The sequence below is a fragment of the Desmodus rotundus genome, chromosome X (assembly GCF_022682495.2).
Source record: "Desmodus rotundus isolate HL8 chromosome X, HLdesRot8A.1, whole genome shotgun sequence".
Classification (NCBI taxonomy): domain Eukaryota; kingdom Metazoa; phylum Chordata; class Mammalia; order Chiroptera; family Phyllostomidae; genus Desmodus; species Desmodus rotundus.
In genome coordinates this window covers 30,219,407-30,241,825 of record NC_071400.1, presented here as the reverse complement: position 1 = coordinate 30,241,825, position 22,419 = coordinate 30,219,407, and the positions used below count along the sequence as shown (strand labels likewise).

Genomic DNA, 22,419 nt, shown 5'->3' with positions numbered 1-22,419 from the left:
CAGGCCCACGTGCGTGCTCTTCTTCTTCTTCTTCTCTCTCTCTCTCTCTCTCTCTCTCTCTCTCTCTCTCTCTCTCTCTCTGCTGTACCTGTGACCTCACTGTGTCCTGTGCTTTCCAGGACCTGTGAATAATAAACGTTTCTCTCGCCAAAGTTTCCTGGTGGTTAGAGCTCAAGGTGTCTTTCAATCATAAGAACCACAAGGGCCAATCCAACCGCATTGGTGCTAAGACTGGTGCAAAACCCCTTGTCCAAGTTCCCTGGGCTCATAGAGGCAAGATGGGATTTTAGCCAGATCTGTCAGAGTCCAAAGCCTAAGTTCCTGAGACTGTCCCTTTCCAGTCAGTCCTTCTGTCTCCCTCTTGGATTCCTTTTGCTCCAACATCCTTTCAATGGTGGCTTTCTCCAGGATGTGTCCCTTCATCACTGGTCTTCTCAGTCCATCCGTGCACCCTGAGTAAAGCAGGCGTGCTAATGCTGTCTCCCTGTAGCTGCACTGGCACGGTTGTGCCCGAAGGGCTCTGTCGGTATGGAGGAAACTCTTGGTTTTTTTTACAAATCCCTGAAGCTTACTCCACCTCTGCTCCCCAGCCCAGCTTCAGGGAGGCTTTCCATTTCTACTTATTTGAGTTCTTATTACAGTAGTTCCCCCTTATCCACAGGGAATACGTTCCAAAACCCCAGTGGATGCCTGAAACCACAGATAGTACTGAACCCTACATAGACTATGTGTTTTCCTATACGTACACACCCGTGATAACGTTTAATTTATAAATTAAGCACAGTAAAAGATTAACAGTTAATAATAAAATGGAACAATTATAATATACTGTTATGTGAATGTGATGTCCCTCTCTCAAAATATCTTCCAGTACTGTATATACTGTACTCGTGTTTTCAGTTAAAAGCACTATACAGCTTCTCTGTGGCATATCCAAATTGCCAGCATCCCTATTCTTGTGTTTTGGAGCCATTACTAAGTAAAGTAAGGATTACTTGAACACAAGTACTGTGATACAGTGATACTCAATTTCATCACCAAGATAGCTACTAAGTGACAAATGGGAGACTAATGTATACAGCATAGATACCCTGGACAAAGGGGTGATGTAATCCAGGCAGCACAGAGTGGAGTAATGCAAGATTCTATCATGGTACTGAGTGCAGTGTGCAATTTCAAATGTGAATTGCACCCTGGCTGGTGTAGCTAAATGGATTGAGCATCAGCCTGTGAACTGAAAGGTTGTCAGTCTGAGTCCAGTCGGGTCACATGCCTGGGTTGCAGGCCAGGTCCAAGATGTTTCTCCCCCTCTCTTTCTCCCTCTCTTCCTTTCTGTAAAAATAAATAGGATCTTTAAAAACTTATGAATTGATTATTTCTGGAATTTTCTATTTAATATTTTAAGACCATGGTTGACTGCAGGCAACTGAAACCTTGGAAAGCAGAACAATAAGGGGGACTACTGTATTTAATTTTGTATGATATATTATATTTATAATGAGGAAAAACAATAAGGATGTTACCAATATAATGGGAGTAAATTAGCCTCTAAGAGGCTGTATCAGTTCAGTCCCAAACTACCATCAAGGTGTTTTCCAAGGTGTTTTATATATGCTGAATGTATGTAACTGAGAACTGAGAGGAATTTAACTGAGGAGACCCTGAGCAACATGCAACGCAGACTAAGTACTCATATTGTGACCCAAATAACCCCTTCCCTAAGGGTCTAACTCATTCTCAACTAAATAAGATTAGAACAAAAAATGCCAGCATGGGGAGGGGAAAGGTCGGGTGCGGGGGAGGCAGAAAACTGTACTTGAACAACAATAAAATTCAAAAGTATTTTTTTAAAAAAACAGCACGGATGGAACTGGAGAGCATTATGCTGAGTGAAATAATCCAGGAGGTGAAAGACAAACACCATATGATCTCACCTTTAACGGGAACCTAATCAACAAAACAAACAAGCGAGCAATATAGAACCAGAGACATGGAAATAAAGAACTGACAGTGACCAGAGGGAGCAGGGACAGGGGAAAGGTTGGAAAAAGGGGGAAGGGACTAGTCAAAGAACATGTACGAATGACCCACCGACATGGACAACATGGTGTGGACTGACTGTGGGAGCAGGGAAGGGGTGGGCTGAGAGCACGAGGGCAAAGCGGGAAAAATGAGGACAATGGTAATAGAATAACAATAAGATAGTTTAAAAAACAAGCTCATAAAAAGCAGAGGTGTCTTTGTTTAGAATTTCAAATGGAAAACAGAAATATTCAACTTTTAAGAAGCTAAATATATTCATTGTAAGGAAATGAGTACGGCTATTGTAACTTTAAGGGAGAAATAAGATAATTTAGGATAGAGTTCATCTAAGAAGCAAGAGAATCCTCAGAGAATGAGCAGATACTTCACTCAAAATGATGAATGGCTTTTTCTGGATGAGCATCTGTGATGACCACGTGACTTCCAGTTAAATGCAGATGGAGCCTGACCCTCACCCCATCCCTGGCCCCAGCCCACATCACATCCTAATCCCTGAGCTCTCTTCACCCGTCATCCACACACCACTCTCAAACACTTCGGACCTCCTCCTATCTCTCTGCTTACTCCTGTTCTGTCTCTTTTTAGAACGTCTTTTCCTCCTACTGCTGGCCTAGCATCGCAAGGTTTTTGTCTTTAGCCTAGTGTTCATCTTGCTCAATTCTGATTCCGAGATGATCTTACACGTGTCCAAGGTTGGGACACATACCCTACACCTTGTTAACCCAAATCTCTATTTCCATCCCAGACCCTTCCCTGACCTGTACCCCTGTACACTCAGCTGCATCTCTCTGAAGGTCATCATGTCTCTTGATGGTCCACAGACAACTCACTCAACACACTCAAAACAGAGCTGATTCCTGCAAAAGCTGGTTTTCTTACCCTCCCTTACTGAATGCCACCACCTTTTGTCTATTTCCCGAAACTGGAAATATGGGCCTCATTGTAGATTTTTCTGACCCTTCACAACCCTACTCCAAGTCTTGTTGATTCTACCTACTTAATATTTATCAAATCTGTCTCCTTACCCTTACCTCAGCACCTGATTTACCTGTGGCCTCGTCCAATTGGTCCAATAGTCTACTAATTGATCTTCCTACTTCCCAGTCTATCCCAAAGTACCTTCTTCAAAAGCCAATCAGATGATATCATTCTCCTCTTGAAATCTTTCAGTGGCCCCACACTTGCACATTCTACAAATCCCTCCAGGAGTTGGCTCTTGCTACCTTTTCAGGCTCATCTCCCTCACTTTTCCCACAGCTTACTCCAAGCACTAGCTCAGGGGGAAGACCCAGGTTTTGTGGAGCATTAAGCTTACACAATTTGAAGGTCCCTCCAAGAAAGATTATATAACATTATGACTAAAAATTAGCTACGGGGCCTTGAAAGAAGCCTGTGAAAGTAAGTGAGAGCACTAAGGCTTAAGTTTTGTTAGATTCTCAGTAATGCTGCCCCTGGTCTGGCCAAACGGAGCAACCTTCCGTTCCCTGGAATGTGCCATAATCTTCCACATCTCCTTGCCTTTGTAAAACCAGTTACCCCTGCCTGGAATGCCCTTCCCTCCCTGTCCTAAAAGGGCCAGCTCAGTGGACACCTCCTCTGTGAAGGCTTCCCTGACCTCCCCACATGGAATCAAGTGCCCTCTCTTTTATGTTCTCATTGTAATCTGTCCTTTACCTCTTTGTACCCTGCCCTTTACAGAGCATATCACACTCAACAGAACTGATCTGTTTAAAACCAGTCTTTCCTGTGAGAACATGAAGGGCAGAGACAAAGTCATTCCTTTTCAGATCGTCAGAGCATAGCAGCACCTGACACAAGGTAGGAGCTCGATAAATGTCTGCTGACTGCAGCGGAGACCTCACGGGTGTGTACTGGAAAGATATGCCTTCTTTTGGCAAAACATATACAGTAGAATAGTTGCTTTAGATAGGGACCCTGTGTGGAGGTGGCATTTATAAGGAATCTGCTGTCTGCCCTCACCATCTTGAGAGAAGGTCTGGGCAGGCCATTGACATCTATGGTCTCTCCAAGATCGCTGTGGTGAGCTATTCCCCATGGCCTCCCACCGGCCTCCCCTCCCTACCACCTTCCTTACCTGTCCTCCTTGTTGATCTGGTCCCCAAAGCCCACTGTGCTTACGATTGTGAGCTTTAGCCCCACATTGCTCTCTTGGAGGTCATAGGTATTAGACCGAAGCTGGACACCTGGCTGTGTGTGGGTGGCTGGCTCCCCCTCGAACTTCGTGTTGAACAGGGTGTCCATGAGGGTGGACTTGCCCAAACCTGTCTCTCCTGAAAAGCAAAAGGATAAATTATGGTCCATTCACACAGTGACCGTGAAACCATTCCACATCGTGCTTTAGGTGCATATTCATTGACATGGGAAAATGTACGTGATAAGACACTAAGTGAAGAGCATGCAGAAGTAAGGACTGTTTGATCTCAATTAAGTGAAAAAAAAACTGAAAGGAATTGTACCAACATATCAGCAATAATCATCTCAGGATAGTGGAATTGAGATAATTTTCCTTTTACTCCTCTTTTCTTGTTATTTGAAAATTTAGTATATATTGGTTCCTTTGCAATTTTTATTTAATCTGTATGATTTTTTTTCCATTACCTTTTATTCCCCTTATATCCCCCACCCTCCCCAGCAATCACCACACCGTTGTCCATGTCCATGAGTCCTTTTTCCTTTTGCACTGTTTTTATCGTTAGAAAAAGACACTGTTACAGGCAGTGATGGAGAGGTAGAGTTACGCCTAGAAAAGGCCTGGAAGGAAAACAATATAGTCCTACCAACGGTTGCGTCAGAGTGACGGGGTTATATGTGCTTTTCGTTTCTTTCTTTGTGTTTTTGTGTATTTTCCAAATTTTCTATGAGGAACATGAATAGCTTTTGTAATGAAAATTAAAAGCTTATTTTAAATTTTAAAAGTGGGGAACAGCAGTCTGTCATCAAATAAATATCCCCTCAGTCCCTCTGTCACCTCTGTCTGCCAGGACCAGACAGCGCTCTGCAGATGCCTGAATGTTGTCCCAGCGGGGAACTGGTGTGGCTCTCGGCTTCTCCTCCCAGGGGGCCGAGCAATCAGTGAGACCATTTTTAGCTAATAAGGAGGGAATTTAGCAGGCCACAAATTATTCTTCCCCTTAAATTTCAAACAAACCAGTCATTTGTTTGTTTAACTAAGAGGCTGCAGGGTACTAATAAATTAAACCATTGGAATTTCAAAAGTCTTAACTTTCACACCAAGGAGACAAGTGGAAGAAGGGCTGTGGGGGACTGGTGACTGTTTGGGGAGATTATTTGTGAAAGATCGAAGGGATGCCAAGCCACTGCCATAAGCCAAGGAGTGTTCAGGGAATGAAGAGGCTGGAGGGAAGCTGGTGGCACTGGACTTAGCCACCAGATGTGAGGCCACAAGTTGGGCTGGGCACTACAGCCGCTTACAATTTCCTCGGATCCAGACTGTATCTGGGTCCCCATCCCACCCCAAGGGATTCAGGAGTACAAGGTTCAGCAGTTAATTACTTTGAATTGCCCTTTGAATACCTAGGCTACCTTGCCATTCTGCTATTATTACCACTGTTCTCCCCTCCCCCTCCCAACCCTTCAGATATGAGTGTCAACTGTCTTAACAGTCAAGAGTGGGTTTGCACTGGGCAAATCCTGACCTGGCAGATCCCCCCGTGACTGACAACACACATCCGCAAGGCGGTCCAGGCCTAGGGTTAGAGCTTCACAACCAGTAACTGCAACTGGTCCGTCTGCTCTCCACCCTCTGTGCGTGTCTAGCTTTGGATGTTCCACGCCTCTTTTCTCTCAAAAAATGAGCTATGGACGCAGAAGGTGCTTTTAAAAATATCTGTTGATGATGAGAGCTCCTGTGTGTGGAGAGACTGCTGAGAGAGAGAACAAGGAGAACATTCAATTCAGCCAGCTACCCAGCCCCCCAGCCCAAGTCCATAGCCAGGTCTGACTAATGGGGTTGATTGTCAAGGTGCAGGAATATGGGTTCCTCACACAGATCATGTTTCCAGCCAGGGTCCGCTATACCTATCAGCAGCAAAGATTCTCCCAGAAGAGGCCCCTTTGTTCCTCCCTAAAGAACAGGAAGCATTTGGGTCCCAAGAAAAATTTGGTGAGGTGAGGCCTTTGCAATGGAAGGTGACAGACTTGGCCAACCAATGGAATGTATCACCCCCTCCTCGCCCAAGGTGGGGGTGCAGCTAACTGCAAAGGGGGCCAGCACCTCTAAGGTGGAAACACAAGGGTGGCTCCCTCACCCTGACCCACCTTCCCTCTGGGCGCTGAGGTTCAAGCTACATTTCAGCCTGTCTTTGTAGGCGCCCGAATGAATTTTCCTTGTGCATTCCCATCTCCACCCCATCTTCTGTTCTGTGAGCTTTTTGCTGAATGCCCTACAGCGACTAGAGTGGCAGGTCCTGCCTCCCCAGCACCCAGACCTGGCTGCCTGGCTCTCTGATCCTAAGGATTCTCAGACAGCAGGGGAGGGGGCAGCTTCCTGTATTCCAGAGAGTGCCCAGCACAAGCTCACACAGGCCTCAGGAGCAGGACTGCAGGGCGAAGGGCCCACCCTGTTTGCACAGCTGAAGAACTAGCGGCCCGCCTGCAGGGCAGGGCAGTAGGGAAAATGACCATCCAAATGCCTGCCAGCACAAAAGAGCTGTGGAAACTAGATGACCAATGACAAATGTCTGGAAGCAAAGAACCTGCGGGTGTCTAGGGAATTGTGATAAACACATGAGAAGAGGGCAGAAAATCAAGTGAGCTCATCCAATGGCTGCTGAGTGCGGCCATTCCTGCTTTCCATCAGTGTGGAGCCTGGGGGGTGGGGGCTGTAAGGTGGGCACTCTCTCTCAATGGCTGGCATGGGCTCGGCCTGAGCCTAGGATGCTGTCCCCGCCCATGCTGCCCTGGGCCCAGTATTGAGTGGGAGGGCGGGCACATGTAGCCTAATTCAGATCAGGTCAGCAGATTCCACACCCCTGCAGGAAGGTGGGGACTTGGTAATTAGATTCCAGCAGGAAACCTGAGGAGTCCCTAGGGGTCAATTTCTCTCCTCCTGCCTCCTCACAACGGAGCAGGGTTCCTTAACCCTTTTTAAGTCATTACCATCAGCCAGGAGGATTTCAACTCACTGTGCTTAAAGCAGATAGCATTCTGGAAACATCAGATTACTTAAAATAAGAATTTCGATTTAAAACATGTACTATGAAATATTCCTTTCCAAACTATACTCCCTGGGATAGTGTGGTGTTGACCTCTGTACCCTGAGTTAAAAATCACTATAACAGCCCTGGCTGGTGTGGCTCAGTGGATTGAGATTGAGCTCCAGCCTGTGAACCAAAGGGTCACTGGTTCAATTCCCAGTGCGGCCTGGGTTGCCGGACAGGTCCCCAAGTAGGGAGTTCATGAGAGGCAACCACACATTGATGCTTCTCTCCCTTCCCCTCTCTCTAAAAGTAAGTAAGTAATTTTTTTATCTTTAAAATTATTTTATTGTTGTTCAATTACAGTTGTCTGCCTTTTCCCCTACCACTCCCCCCACCCCAGCCAAACCCACCTCCCTCCCCAGCTTCCACCCTGCCCCTTGGTTTTGTCCATGTGTCCTTTATAGTAGTTCCTGAAAACACTTCCCCCCATTATCCCCTCCCCCCTCCCCTCTGGTTACTGTCAGATTGTTCTTAATTTCAATGTCTCTGGTTATATTTTGCTTGCTTTTTTGTTGTTGTTGATTAGGTTCCTGTTAAAGGTGAGATAAATAAAATCTTTTTAAAAAATCACTATAACAAAGAAAAGCTTAGCCCTCTTCCTCACCTGCTGTTAATATTTGTGTTCTCTGGCACCTTGTGCAATGAAGCCCGTGCAGTGATGAAATGCAGAGTGCCAGTGAGGTTATCACTAAATGACTGTGTGACATGAGCAGAGCCCTTTCCCCTCTCTGGGCCCCAGGCTCCTTTGCCATAAAAAGGGCAGATTAGAATAACAATAGTAATAATAGCTATCATTTATGGAGCACTTACTAGGTGCCAGGCACTGCTGTAAATACTTCATATTTCCTTACTTAACCCCCCAAATAAGCCTAAGAGGTAGATACCACGATTCGTTCTTAATGTACAGATAGGTTAACCAAGCCACTTCCTAGCTGTGTGCATTTGCTCCAGTTCTCCACCTCTCTGCACCTTACCTTCCTCATCTATATAATGTAAACGAAGTAACTGGTCCAGGGTTACAAGTAGTAAGTGGCAGAGTCAGCACGTGAATCAAGGCAGTTTGACATTGGAGCCCATGCTTATAATTAATATGCTCTAGTGCATCCCACAGGCATGATATGTTGGTTCATTTGGTCATTCGGCAAATATTTAGAAAGCCTCTAATAGGGGCCAGGCACAGTTTTAGGGGTCGGGGACACAGCAGTGAACAAGATAGCCCCAATCCCTGTTCGCACGGTACAGCTCACAGTCACATGGAGCTAAAGTCTCTTCCAGCTCCGAATGGTGGAATAAACCAAGAGAAACGTCTCTGAGTTCAAAAGGGAACTCACCAGGAACTCCTGCTGGCCAAGGGGACCTATGGACAGGGACAAGGTCGTGCGACCTTGCCTCCTCTTTCCTGATCTTGCACAGGCCTGGCGAACTGCTGCACTGAAGCCGGCTCACCCAGCTTCCTGCAGCTCTTTCCAGGCCCATGTGCAGTGACATCAGGTTGGCAGCGAAAACCTGGCTACGGTGGAAGTAATGACACTACGGAAATCAGCAAACTGCAAACCATGGCGATTTTTCTCCTGAGCGCAGTTGTGAGACACTGACCAGCGCGCCAGCACTGCTGGCAGCCTATCTTAGGTGAGCAGCTGCCTTTCCCTATCGCCCCCTGACCTTGACAGAATGCTTAGCTGCCCTTCCTGTCCTCGTTTAGTGAACCTCAATCCTGCTTCTCTTGCATGTTTTTTTTCCAAGTTCAACAGAGCCCAGTTGCGCCTGGAATCCTGAGCAGCTTCAAAGTAAATATTATCATCATGACCCTTTGTGCTCCTCACAGGAATCGCTGTTGCTGGCACATTTGGAGAGCTGAGTCTCTTTGGGGCTCTTTCGCAGCACAGCATTTGTACTGCTGGCTCTGGTGGCTCCTCTGAGGCCTCCTGCACTGTATCTAGGATCATGGGATCCTAGCAATTTCCAAGGCTAAGCAACTAGTAAATACCTTTATGGGGGGAGGAGAACCTCACCCTACTCAGTAATTATTGTCAACCTTAGAGAATCTACGGTATTGAAGAAGAGTCATAATGTGCTCACGCCCATGTGCCTAGCCCTCTAAAAACAGTCATTGTGGGTGCCATGTATGGGTACCCTGACGTATCAATGCGGCTCTGGATTCATAAAAATTCTCTCTCCCAATCCCAACATGCACACGTGCACACATGTACATATACATGCCAGGTACCCAGTGTGCTGGGCTTGAGCCTAATGCTCAGCAGTCCGGCACCAAGATAAATAATACTGTGCCAAAAATAGCCCAGGTCTCTTAATAATGGTAGCTAGTGCTACCATAATTTTACACTTAAAATGCCCTATTAGAAAAGAAAAGAAAATTCTTTCAGGGAACATATTCTATGCCCAAACAGTCATTAAGGGAGTAAACCTGACAGTTATGCACAGGCGGGAGGCCGGCACGAAACCATGGTCACTGAAAATCCTGGGAGAGAAAAGATCACCTTCAGCAGCCAAGCTCCGAACCCTTCGCCAAGTCAGCAGCAGGACCAAGCCTCATGGCTGCGCCAAGATTGCAGCCTTAGAGCCACTCTAAGCTCCTTGTGACCTTGGCCCAAATTGTGGGTTCTCTGAGCAATGACAGGGTCGCAAAAACAAACAAAGAGTAGTAGAGTGCATGAGTTGTAGGATTTTTTGGATCAGGGATGAAGAAGGAATTAAACCAGTCCGGGCTACTGCATCGAATGGTTGTACCTACAGGGCTAAGAGGGGAGCTACCAGGGTAGCCACTTTCTGAAACTTGACATGACAGGAAAGAAAGAGACAGGGCGACTGTTTGGGGACGAGAGTCTCCTTCCTACGCCTCCCTTCTTAGGGGCTCTGTCCCAGGCAGTAGAGCAAGGCCATCCTAGCAGGTGCACATTGGAGCAGTCATAGCTGTGCAATGCCTGGGCGGGAATTCAAGGACAGGGCTTTACTATTTCTCCCACTTGCTTTGCCATGAGCTTGGCTGCCCCTTCCTCCGGTCCAGAGGGGAGCCTGTGACCCGTCCAATTACCCTACATGTCTGCCCTCAGAGAGCTATTCTAATTCACATGGCCTCCCTCCTAAAGCTTTACTGGCCCACGTAATTGGTTGAAAGGTTGCTTGGTGTGAGTGTGTCATTTCACTTCTCATCTCCTTAACTCCAGTATAGGTCATAGAGAGCTCTGGGAGGAATGCCAACAGAATCCAGTATGTTTGTGTGGAAATTTTCAGTAATCAAATATTATGTAAAATAAGCTGGCCACCAGCCAAAGATTGGAGAGATTTGGCAGTGCTAATATTAGATGTAATAGCATTTGATCTTGATGTCAATCACCAGGACTTCTATTTATTTCATATCCTTCTCCTAATAGCAACTAACCATAATCAGAGGATTTCCGGCATTTGATGAATTAACAACCTAGATCTGAACTCTAAGGCCCATGATATGAAATGCTGTGAAGCACATATTGGGTTGGCCAAAAGGTTCATTTGTTTTTTTTTTCTGGAGGATGGCTCTAGTAGCGCTTAGTTGTCTTTAACATCATTCGAAACAACTTTGTTAGACTGTATTGTGACAGCTGTCATCTCAGCGTGCATGCATTTTTAAAAAACATCAAAATTGGTGAATTTCTGTGTAGCTATTTTAATACTGAAGATGGAAGAAAATAAGTCACATTTTTGGCATATTGTGCTTTATTATTTCCAGAAAGGTAGAAACGCAAAACAAGATTTGTGCACTGTAAGGAGAAGGAGCTGTAACTGATTGAACGTGTCAGAGATGCTTTGCAAATTTTCCTGCTGGAGAATTCTCGCTGGATGATGCTCCACGGTCAGGCAGATCAGTTGAAATTGATAGCAATCAAATTGAGACATTAATTGAGGACAATCATGTTATACTGTGTGGGACATGGCTGACATACTCAAAATATCCAAATCAATAACGCTATTGGTGAAAATGAAAAACGCATCTTTCGCCCTGGCTGGTGTGGCTCAGTGGACTGAGTGCTGGCCTGTGAACTGAAGGGCCGCTGGTTCTATTCCCAGTCAGGGCACGTGCCTGGATTTTGGGCTAGGTCTTCTGGTTGGAAGTGTGACGTTTCTCTCTCACATTGAAGTTGCTCTCCCTCTCTTTCTCCCTTCCCTTCTCCTCTCTCTGAAAATAAGTGAATAAAATCTTTTTAAAAAATGCATCTTTCATGTTATGGAAAAAAACTGAACGGACTTTTTGGCCAACCCAATATTTTCATTTCACAGGTTCCAAAGGTAGTGTGTGGAAGTGAGTCACTCAACTAGTGAGTGAGCCTAGCTGACTGCCTGCCATCCATGTTAGCAAGTGACTTTGTTGTGCTCTACCTGCCCTTGAGTGTACAGTTACTGTCCCACAGAAATGATGTGGAAGTGCTAGGGATGGAGAAGAAAAAATAGAGTCCAAGAAGAGGAATGACATAAGTTAGAAAACAGAACTTTAGACTACATTACAGAGTAAAATATCCCATTCAGCAGTGGCTCAGATCCTCAACATGAATGACTTCCCCATATGTTCTATACAAAAAAAAAAAAAAAAAAAAAACGAGAAAATTAGTAGCAGTGGTCCAACCAGCATGAAAACTGGCTTTATTGTGGTATTATACAATTCTTAAGGCTGGGAAGTAGATGGATGAAAATATGCAGGTATGCTTTACAGCACTGTGTAGTGAAAATTATATGTTATGATCGTGTTTGCAAATTTGGGATTTTTTAAGGTCTAAGGGGAGATTCTTAAAGAATGGGAAGGAACTTTTGTTTCTCGTATTTGGTTGGTGCTTGAGTTTCCAAAATGCTTCTGTGTTCTCAAGACATGTTGCCAGCGGCAGTTAGAGAAGCGGAGGAAAGGACAAAGGGTCAGCCAGACCCGGGTCCTTCTCATGGCTCTGCTACTTATTCTGTGTTGCCTCAGTTAAGTCCCTTATCCTCCCTGAGTTTCTGGGTCTCCATCTGTTCGATGAGGATACGAATGCTATTTATTCACTCTGCTCACTTCAAAAAGCCCTAGTAAGGACCCAAATTGCTAATATGGAAAAGTGTTTGAGAAGCATAAGTGGTTCATGTGGGGTTACTGTATTTTGCCATGTATAATGTGCACTGTTTTGCCCAAATTTTTGAGGGTAAAATAAGGATGTGCATTGTACATAGATATAATGATTACATACCATGGGGATAATAACGGGTATAATAATCCTGTGTATAACATGCACAAAAACATGGGTGCGCATTATACACAGCAAAATACAGTAACTCATTCACTCCTTTCACAAACATCATTGAACTCTCTTTGTGCTATGATTAGCATATCAGAGGTGACTAAGATGTGGTTCCCACATTTGAGACTAAAGGTCCAGAGATACACTTAAGGGGAATAAAAGAACTTGGCACACAGCTGTGTGGTCCTTGCACTTGATCTTGAACTGTACCAAGCACAGGAGGGCTGCAGAGGAAAATGACAGACCCAATTCACTGCCCACAGCTGGTGGGCAGGCATCTTTCCGCAGCCATCACCTTCCTCCCAGTTCTGCTGTGGCTCCTGCTTTCTGCAGTCAAAATGAACCTGACAGCAATCGCTGAGCCAGCCAGCTCCCTTGCAAAATTTCCACTGGGTAACACACAGCTCAGTTTCCCCCAAGGTACGACCACATATTCTTGTCTGACCAGGGAAAATATCATTACAGCCAGCTGTTTACAAAAACAAGCAGAAGGATAAAAGAAAAAAGAGGGGGGGAAACACTCTTGCAAATAGATCAGAATGACATGCTGTTTAACCTAATTACCTGCAAAGCCACATCCAGCCATTAAGGATCCATTTTCTGTAATAGAATTTTCTGCTATGGAAATACTCACCCACACACAGGATGTTAAAGCAGAAGCCCTGGTTGACTGACTTATTCACCAGCTGGTCAGGCAAGCTGTCAAACCCCACATGTCCAGCCAGGGGGACAGTTCGGCAACCTTCACCCTAATTTGGAAGAGGAAGGGGGAGAGAAAATAAAAATGTGCTTACAAGCAATCTGGGCATGACGTTTCCCTCCAAATACTCTCCATGCTAGGAAGTAACACCCGCCCAGGCTCCATAATGAATGTCACCACAGTTCCAGACAAAGCAAACTACAGGGGCTTATAAAGGGCGGAAGGGAAGAGTCAGGGGATGAGACTGCTGGTGCCGGAGGTTCACAAACTTGGGTTAACTCTCAACTCAAATCATTTAAAAGCTCGGTAACCTCTCAGAGACTCCATTTCCTTCTCTGTCTATCGTATGAGATAATATTATTTATCTTACAGGTAATTGGGAGACTTAAATGTGCTCGTACATATAACACACTTAGAACAATGCCTGGTACATGCGTAACTGTTCAGCAAATATTACAAAGGGACTTCAATTACCTTCTCTCGAGGGCATTTCGGGGACCCACAATGGTGGCCCTGTGTAGATGTTAGGAGACCAGGCTTTGACAAGGTATGGAAGCAGCCCAAGTGCCCATCAGTAGACAAACGGATATAAAAGCTGTGGTACATTCACACAATGGCACACTACTCAGCCATAAGAAAAGAAGGAAATCATACTTTTTGAGACAGCATGGATGGACATGGGGAGCATTATGCTAAAGGAAATAAGCCAGTCAGAGAAAGACAAATACCATATGATCTTACTCATATGTGAAATCTAATTAAATAAACTAAAAAACAAAACAGAAATAGACTCACATATACAGAGACCAGACTGACAGTTGTCATGGGGGGTGTTTGGGGCTGGGTGAAGAAGGTGAAGGGATTGAACGGTCCAGTTTGGTGGTTACAGAAGAGTCACAGAGATGTAGATTATGGCAGAGGGAACATAGTCGAGAATACTGTGGTAACTGTGTGTGGGGCCAGGAGGGTATTTGAAGCAGTGGGGGGACCACTCTGTAAAGTACGTGATTTTCCAACCACTGTGCTGTACATGTGAAATTAAAACAGAATAATACTGAATGTAAACTGGAATAGAAAAAAAATGTAAAAAAAGAGACTAAGCTTGGAGATCAGGCAGGTCTGAATTACAGTGCCACCTCCTCTACCTTCTGGCCTGGGACTAGTTGCTTAACTTCTCAAAGTGTCCCCATCTGTAAAATCAGGAACCGGTATCACTACCTCACAGGACTGTGTGAGGGTTAGGTAGGGTAATATTCCTCAAGCAGGGAGCATGTGGTGAGCGGCCCATCAACAGTAGCTGCTGTTCTCATTACACTGGGAGGTTATCCTTGCACTCGGACTCCCCCAGTAGCATGTGCTGCCACGGCACACTTGCGGCGCCTCACTCCAGTGAGAGACCTGCCTCCTTGCTTCCTCCGGTCCCCTTGTCTCCATCGGGGTCAGCCAAGCCATTCACAGCCCTTTGCTTCACATGCAGTTCCCAAAGCTTCTTCCTGGTAATGGTTTTACAAAACAGGGGGAACCTCAACCTGGGGCAGGCTTCCAAGGAGCCAGGGGGAAGGACAAAAGGGGAGTGCATGTACTCAGAAAAATGTGTTAATTGCCAATAGCAGCAAGGGAGGGGGGAAGGGAAGAGAAAGAAAGCTGGAGACAGCCAAGCTAGACAAGAGGGGTGGGCTAGGTAAACAGTCAGTTTGTGTTGGGTGGGGCTACACCAAGATTTCCATAACCAGAAAGGTGCCAAGAGTAATCCAAGAAGGATATGGTTAGTGCCAAGAAGCCTGTGCCAACATCCCAGGCTGTTAGCCTGCTTTTAGACTAGGTCCATAAAGGCATACTTTCACACCGAGGAGGGATGGGCTGCACTGGTGGGGAACCTCACGGCAGCTGACACTGTCGGCACCGGTTTCCCAGATAGCTACTTGGGATCCCACTCCCATTGGTTTCATCGGATACTCCAAGAATGAGACACAGGGCTAGGTGCCAGTGACTGCCGCCTGGCAAGTTCATTACCCTCGCACATCTCACCCCACACACACGCCCAGTGGAGTATTCTTGAAACACAACCATCTGCCATCCTTCAGTCCAGGTTGGCGTTCTCTGGGCCCCAGTGGGGCACCTGAAGACAGCTGGGTTTCATGAGTGGCCCACATCACGCAAGGTTTGTTCTACATTCACCCTTTTTCACATCCCCTCATCCCTTTCTCCTTATTCTTTTTATTAAAGCAAACAAAAAAGATGTAAGTTTCCCACTGTTCATTCTTGGTCCTCAACACAGCAGGGAGACAAGACTTATGAGCCAATCTACTTTCTCAGTGGAGCCTCCTACATAGCAGGCATCGGAAATTGGGAGGGACTCAGAGCTGAGGTTTCCTGAACCATATTTTATCGCCCCTGGATGCCTCTTCCTGTCTCCAACTGCAGCACCATGAAACTTCAAGTGCTCCAAGGTCTCTGGTCCAAGTGCCAAAAGGCGAGGAAAGGGAATTTTCCTGAAAACAGTGGAGGGCAATGGGGAGTACACCACACCTTATCCTTAAAGATTTATTTCATTGTCAAAGACTTACCAAGCACCTCCCATATGCCCACCTATTACCTCCCACTTAGCACAGTGCTGAAAAGAGCTCTAAACAGCAAAAGAAAAAGGTATGGGGACGTTTTGAGTGCTTTGAGCAGGGAGGGCCATACAAGTAGCATTTTCAAAAGATCATGCCAGAGGCAGGTTGCTGAAGTGACTGAAGGAGAGAAAGGGCAGGAAGACACATTAGCAGATGACTCCAATAATGTTGAAGTGGCAGAGTGGCATCCGGGCACTATGACAATATATGCTGTGAAGTGAACTGATTTGCCTGGAGACTCAGCAGGGAGAAACAAATTTGAGAGACATCCTACCAAAAGCAGGAAATTCAATGAGTGATTGGGCAGAGGGAGTGAGGGAGAAATCAAATCTCTAAGGCTGCAGGCGTTCTAAGCCTGGGAGCTTGGATTGACGGCACCACAGCCAGAAAAAGGGAAGCCAGGAAAAGGGGCTCCTGTAGCGGAGATGTCAAGGAGTCTGGTTTTAAATAAGTTACTACTAAAAGAAAATACACTTGTCAGGGTTTTTTTTTTTTTTTTTACAAAAGTAATCAATGTTCACTGTAGATATTTTAGAACATGGAAAATTGTAAAGGAGAAAATCACAATCACCCATAATATCACTCTCCAGAAATAAACACTATTAATGTTAACATGCATTTCACTCCTCCGGTCTGTACATCTTTTTTTCTGACATTCTGGACAAAAAAGGGATCATTCTGTATACTCCTTTTCATAAACTGACTTAATATCTGACACTCAATATAGTATAGATGTTTTCTTGAGTAATTAAGCATACTTCTTTTTAATTTTATTTTTCAATTACAGTTGACATTCAACATTATTTTATATTAGTTGCAAGTGTACAGCACAATATTATTCATATTAAGTACACTTAATACTCATACATAACATTAAGTACTCTTCCAAAACATTCCTTTTATCGGCACCCAGCGTTCCATTGCAGGAGTTTACCAAATTTTCTTAACCAGTCTCCCACTGCTGGACACTTAGCATGTTTCCATGTTTTCAACAACATAAACGATAAGTCTTGTTCTTATACATCAGCATGTCTCTGATGATGTCCTTAAGTGAAATTCCTAGACTTGAAGCCCACTGGGCCCAAGGGCACACACATTTGGAAGACTCTGGCACACACTGAGAATCAGTCAGCAAAGAATAATACAATGTCTGTCCCCACCACCAACACACAAGAGTGTGCGTTTCCCCGTACACAGACCGACACTGAGTTTCTGAGGCTTTTTAGCTGTTGTGAGTTGAACCACTGGAAAATGCCATATCACTTCATTCACATTTTATTATTATTCTTACTGTTCGACGATATGTGTCTATTGTGCTGTATATACCCATATGTGAGTTTCCTATACATGTCTCCGCCCATTTTTAAAATAGGTGTTTGTCTTTCTCTTTTGAATTTGTAAAAGATTTTATATATTCATGAAAATAAGATAGTTTTGATTTTATGTGAGGCATCCAGGAAAAGAACTCAGTAAGTACTTAGTAACATGGGATTATAGGCTTCAGAAGAATTCAAGACTGGGATATAAATTTAGGAGTGAGGGGTATGAAACTGGGTATGTTCTCCAGGAGACGGTACAGGGAGAAAAGAGCTAAAGATTGAATATAAGAAATGCCCACAAGGAAGGAATGGGAAGATAAAGAGGAGTTTTTCAAAAGGAGGACATGATTAGGTAAGTAAGAGATGACCCAATAGTTTCCTATCACTGGAGGCCAAGGTTAAAGCCAGGGAGAATTACAGAGAAATAAGCATTGATCTGGATTTGGTGAAGGTCACTGGTGATGTTTAGAATCCTTATTTCTTCTGTATTTTTTACCCAGCATCCAATATACCTAAATTAACTGGAAAGTTCAGGGACTATGGAACATGGAATCTAGTTAATGTGGTTTTTTTTGTTTTTTGTTTTTTGGGGGGTCTTTTGAGCAGCAAACTTTTTCTTTCAATACTTGTTGAGAAGGCTTCGAAAATGTATTTCTATATACAGTCCCTGCTTTAGGAAATCCTGTCTAGGGAGTACCATTCACTCTCACTTTGATGACTCTTATAAAATGTGAAGGTCATCATTATAAATATCAGTCCTCACTGTTCAGAGCTAAATATGTAGGAGTAAAAAGGACAGGACACTGACCTGAATGTACACTGATCCCAGAACAGCCCCTGGAAGTTTCTTCCCCTCTCCCTCGCTAAACCTCTGCTATCTTATCTCTTTCCTCTTTCTGCATTAGGTGGCCTGATTAACTGAGGTCCTCATTATTTTGACTGCAATTAATTGAACGTTCCCTGGATTACGATGTTCACAATAGGATATGGAACTAGCAACTTGGCCCAGCATGTCTGACACTAAAACCTCAAGTTATCATTTTGAGTAGCGGGTGGTACTGTGTTCAAGGCTTGAATTGAGATGCTAGAAAGGCCTCAGTAACCAATAGGTTAAATGACCCATCTCTGGGAGCCCTGAAACTTCCCCTCTGAATCTATTCTACAGAAACTCATATGTCTGTACAAAGATCCACGTACTACTAGGAAATTGATTATGACATTTTTATAATACTAAAAAACTAGGGAAAAAACCATAAATGTCCAACAATAGGAAAATATTTAACTAAATCATGGTGCATGCCTATTCTGGAATGTTCTGTAGCAGTTAGGAAGAATGCAGTAGGTCTATAGGTACTGATGTGAATATCTCCAAGATGTATTATAATGTAGTTAAAATAACTTCTAGAACAATAAGCACAGTATAAGCCCAATATATGCAACCCCCCCCTAAGTATGTGCATTTTCACGTAAACATATGTGAGTGCCTAGAAAGGGGACTGAAAAGACACCTCCAAACCTCCAGCTGTGGCTACCTCAGGGGAGGGGAATGGAAACAGGAGCTTACTCAGGGGGGTAGTCAGTATGCTTCCGTTTTGTTTGATTCTTTTACAGTATGAATGTATTCACACATTACCTATGTAATTTTTAAGCATTTTTAATACAAAGAAAGAGAGGTCTCACTCAGCTTTGCAGCAGGGGCGATTAAGAGGCACAGTCTGAGAGGAGCTAAAAGGAAGGCAACATGAAAGCGCGCTCCCGAGACCTGGGAGCGCCGCACTCCCCTCCCCAATTACATTTCCTGTTTTCTCTTCATCCGCAGTCACTTGTGGTTTTGAAATCCGTTATACCACATTTCGTATCATAGGCAGAAACACCACTCTCTTTCTCTTCCTCCTCCTCCCCCCGAGGACACACCAATTTCATTTTTTCATTGAGTAGTCGAAGGCTCAGGTTATGAAGAATAAGTTATGGTGGTTCCAGCTGTTCACTTTTCTCTCATTACTGTTATTCTGAAAACAGAGTCCCTTAAGCACCCGAGTGGGCAAACTCTGTGCCCCTCAACCTCCCGCCCCTCTTCGACCTTTGTGGTCTAGTGAGCAAGCAAGTGCGTGAGGCCTGTGGGAACTGAGCGCGCATCTGTGTCACCGGAGAATTGCCTGCCTCCCTTTAAAACTGAGGTGGCTAAGTTAGTAGCTGTCATTTGGAAGGATCAGACCAAAGCAAAAAGTTTGCAGCTCATTGCTGGTGACTGCGCTTTCCCTAAACTTTCTCCTCTAGTCTTTGCATGTAGATGTTAGGAAAGGACAGAAACACTGAAGGTTTTGCCCATGTGTCGCTTACTGGTGGGCCTGATCTCTCATACCTTCCCTTTCTCCATCTCTGTTCCAAGCCCTGGAGACCAGTCTCTGATAGACCCTGAAAATATTCAGAATGATCAAAAAATCAATGAATAATTCCATGATGCACAGTGGAATATTAAGCAATTGATAAAAGTATATTCTAAGAATATTTAGCGACATGGGAAAATAATTACCAAATACTGTTGGGCGGCGGAACCTGTATATACAGGATCATTCCAATCACGTGGAAAAAGTATATATGCATTTTTAAAAGCTTCAAAGACCATAACAAGATGGTGACAATGGCTATTTCGGGTGGAGGGGCTGTGGGTATTGCTGTTTTTCTGTGTTTCTAAATATCCTACAATAAGCATATCTTACTTTTACTTTTTTAAGGGTTTTATTTATTTATTTTTTAGAGAGAAGGGAAGGGAGGGAGAAAAAGAGGGAGAGAAACATCAATATGTGGTTGCCTCTGACGCACCCCCTACTGGGGACCTGGCCCCCAACCCAGGCATGTGCACTGACTGGGAATTGAACCAGCAACACCCACCCTCCCACCCACCCACCTTCACCCCACCCCCACTCCATTTGCAGGCCGTTTGAGGCTGGCACTCCATCACCAGCCAGGGCCATATTTCGCTTGTATAATTCAAACACAAATGTTTTGTAAAAGAGTTCTATGACGATTCTTTCCTAGGCAGAAAAGTGGCCTCAGGTATTGTAGCAAAATCTTTAGCTACAATGAAAAAGGTGCTTAAATACAGACAATCAGAAAATTCAGGTGAGTATTCAGCTTTCAGGCAGTTTTACTGTAATATAAAATATTTATTTTACTAATAACATAATAAAACCCTACTATTATCCTTATTATAACGTTATTATTATACATCACATTATTATATAGCATAACATTATTATAAATATTCATGTGCATCTTTATAAGTAAAATCACATATCTTGAAACATGTGCCAAGAAGTCTTGAAACACTGAGGTGGGGGGACAGCCCTATCCGCTGCCTCCACTGCTGTCAAGGCCGAGGAGGCCACCGTTATAATCAGCCATAAGAGCCATGAAAACACTGATAAGTTCCCAGAGGTTAAAAAAAAAAACCCTCCACTGTGCCTCACATATCAAACGTCAGGATTTCCCTTGTGCTGATTAAGCCAGGCTAAGAGGAAACGGACGGTAGTAGCAATGCCCTGAACTGGAAGAGAGCAATTTGGGGGCTTTGCCAAGGAGAAATAAAGCCTGCAAAGGCTGGCGGCAACCCTTTAGGGGCCCCAGAAATGCCGTTCAGTGGGGGGAGCAGCTTAGGGGACCCTGGCGATGCACAAAGAAGACCATCCTCACCATACAGGCAGAAGGCCCATTTTTGGCAAATCCAGTAGATGAAACTCTAGATTTTAACTCACCAGATCAATTCCAGAGTGGCTTTTCATTCTATAAAAGGATTCACAGCAGGATTCCATTAAATAGCCAGCTCTCCTTGTGCATTTAAAATGGGACTCAACAGACAAAAATTCAGCTGTCTTGTACCTTTATAAGAAGACAAAGGCTTTATACACCTACAGGAACAGACAATGTCTGAAGCGTTGTTTCTAGTCCACTTAGAGACCCTGGTGAGCTAAAAGCCCGGACTTGCCTTCTCTCCAACTCTCTCCCCACCCAACTCAAGGAGTCTAAGCAAGGAAAGGGTGGAGTAACATTCTGCCACCTCATTCAGAAGCAGAAGCAGGCAAAGAACTAAGCAAAATTAGGCTGGATAACCAGGAAACGTAAGAACCATACAATATTTGAGCTGGTAACGCCCTTAAAGATCACCTAGTCCAACCCACTCATTTTACAAAAGGGGAAACAGAGACTCAAAGACAGGAAATGACTTGTCCCGAGTCAGAGTGATTTAGTGGCAGAATGGTGCTAGGATCCAGGGCCCTGTCAAGCAGACTGCCACTGTCAAATGGAAAAGCTGCCTTGAGTGGGAGATACAGATTTTTATGCTGCTAAAATTCCAGGACATTAGGTTTTCAGCTTGATGCTTAGTTGGAGGGAAAAGGGTCGTGGAACGTGACCTGGAAGCATATGGGCTCACCAAGGTGGCTATGGCCCACAGAAGGCAACTGTCGCAGGGGATATCATGGAGGGGATTTTGCCCCTATTCTGCATTCTGTCGGCCATTTCCCTCTGTTCTGACTCCGACCTAAGCCTGAGCCTGGCCAATAGCCTAGCTCTGCTCAAGAACCCCAGGGCTACCTAACCCAACAGGCCAAATTCTTAAGCAAAATTATCTCCACCTCAGTCCAGGGACAACCCCCTGCTCAGAATGGGTCAACATTCCCACAAAAGCCTGACAGGTTCCCTTCAAGCTAGGCTATTTAAACAGAGTTTTCTAGGTGTTCTGGAAAACATTGTAATCTCCAATCTGTTTTTTTTTAAAAAAGGGGGTTTACTCACAGGCTTCTGGAAGAATGCCCAACTGTCCTCTGGGGAGCCTGAATTTACCTCTGCCTCCATCTGGTCTCATTTAAAGGGGATCTGAAAAAACCTAGTTCCTGCCTCAGCACCAGTGCTCAGAGCTAGACGCCTGTGCTGCGAAAGGAAACCCACGGCTACCTCACACTTCATCGAAGGCTGAAAGCAGAGTTCTGCCCCTGTTGCCCCAGGGCTTTCATTAGGGGTCACAGAGGCCCATGGCAGCAGAAACCTGAGCCCTGCATCCCATCCCTGAGAAAACCTGCAAATCTGTTCCCCAGTCACCTTTGAGTGGAACGGATGACCCAACTGTGGGGCCAGCTAAGAGCACACTGCATAATTCAGCAGATGGCTGCTTCTAATGAGAAGACACTGAAGGAGAGGATAACATTATATCTAACCCTCCTGAACATGTGGCCTCCTTCC

General features: G+C 44.7%; 1 protein-coding gene across 6 annotated transcripts in view; it reads right to left on the bottom strand.

The window, feature by feature from the left end:
• SEPTIN6 (septin 6) overlaps window positions 1–22,419 on the bottom strand; it is a 65,439-nt gene that overhangs the window by 37,779 nt on the left and 5,241 nt on the right. For all 6 annotated transcript variants that reach the window (XR_006656404.3, XM_045200864.2, XM_024567018.4 and 3 more), the window contains exons 2-3: window positions 13,179–13,293; window positions 4,139–4,334 (exon numbers count right to left, since the gene is read on the bottom strand). Coding sequence is in view for 5 of the 6 variants with exons in the window: in XM_045200864.2 (XP_045056799.1) it covers window positions 4,139–4,334; window positions 13,179–13,293 (311 nt within the window). In the remaining variant the exon portion in view is untranslated. The remainder of the gene's footprint in view (window positions 1–4,138; window positions 4,335–13,178; window positions 13,294–22,419) is intronic.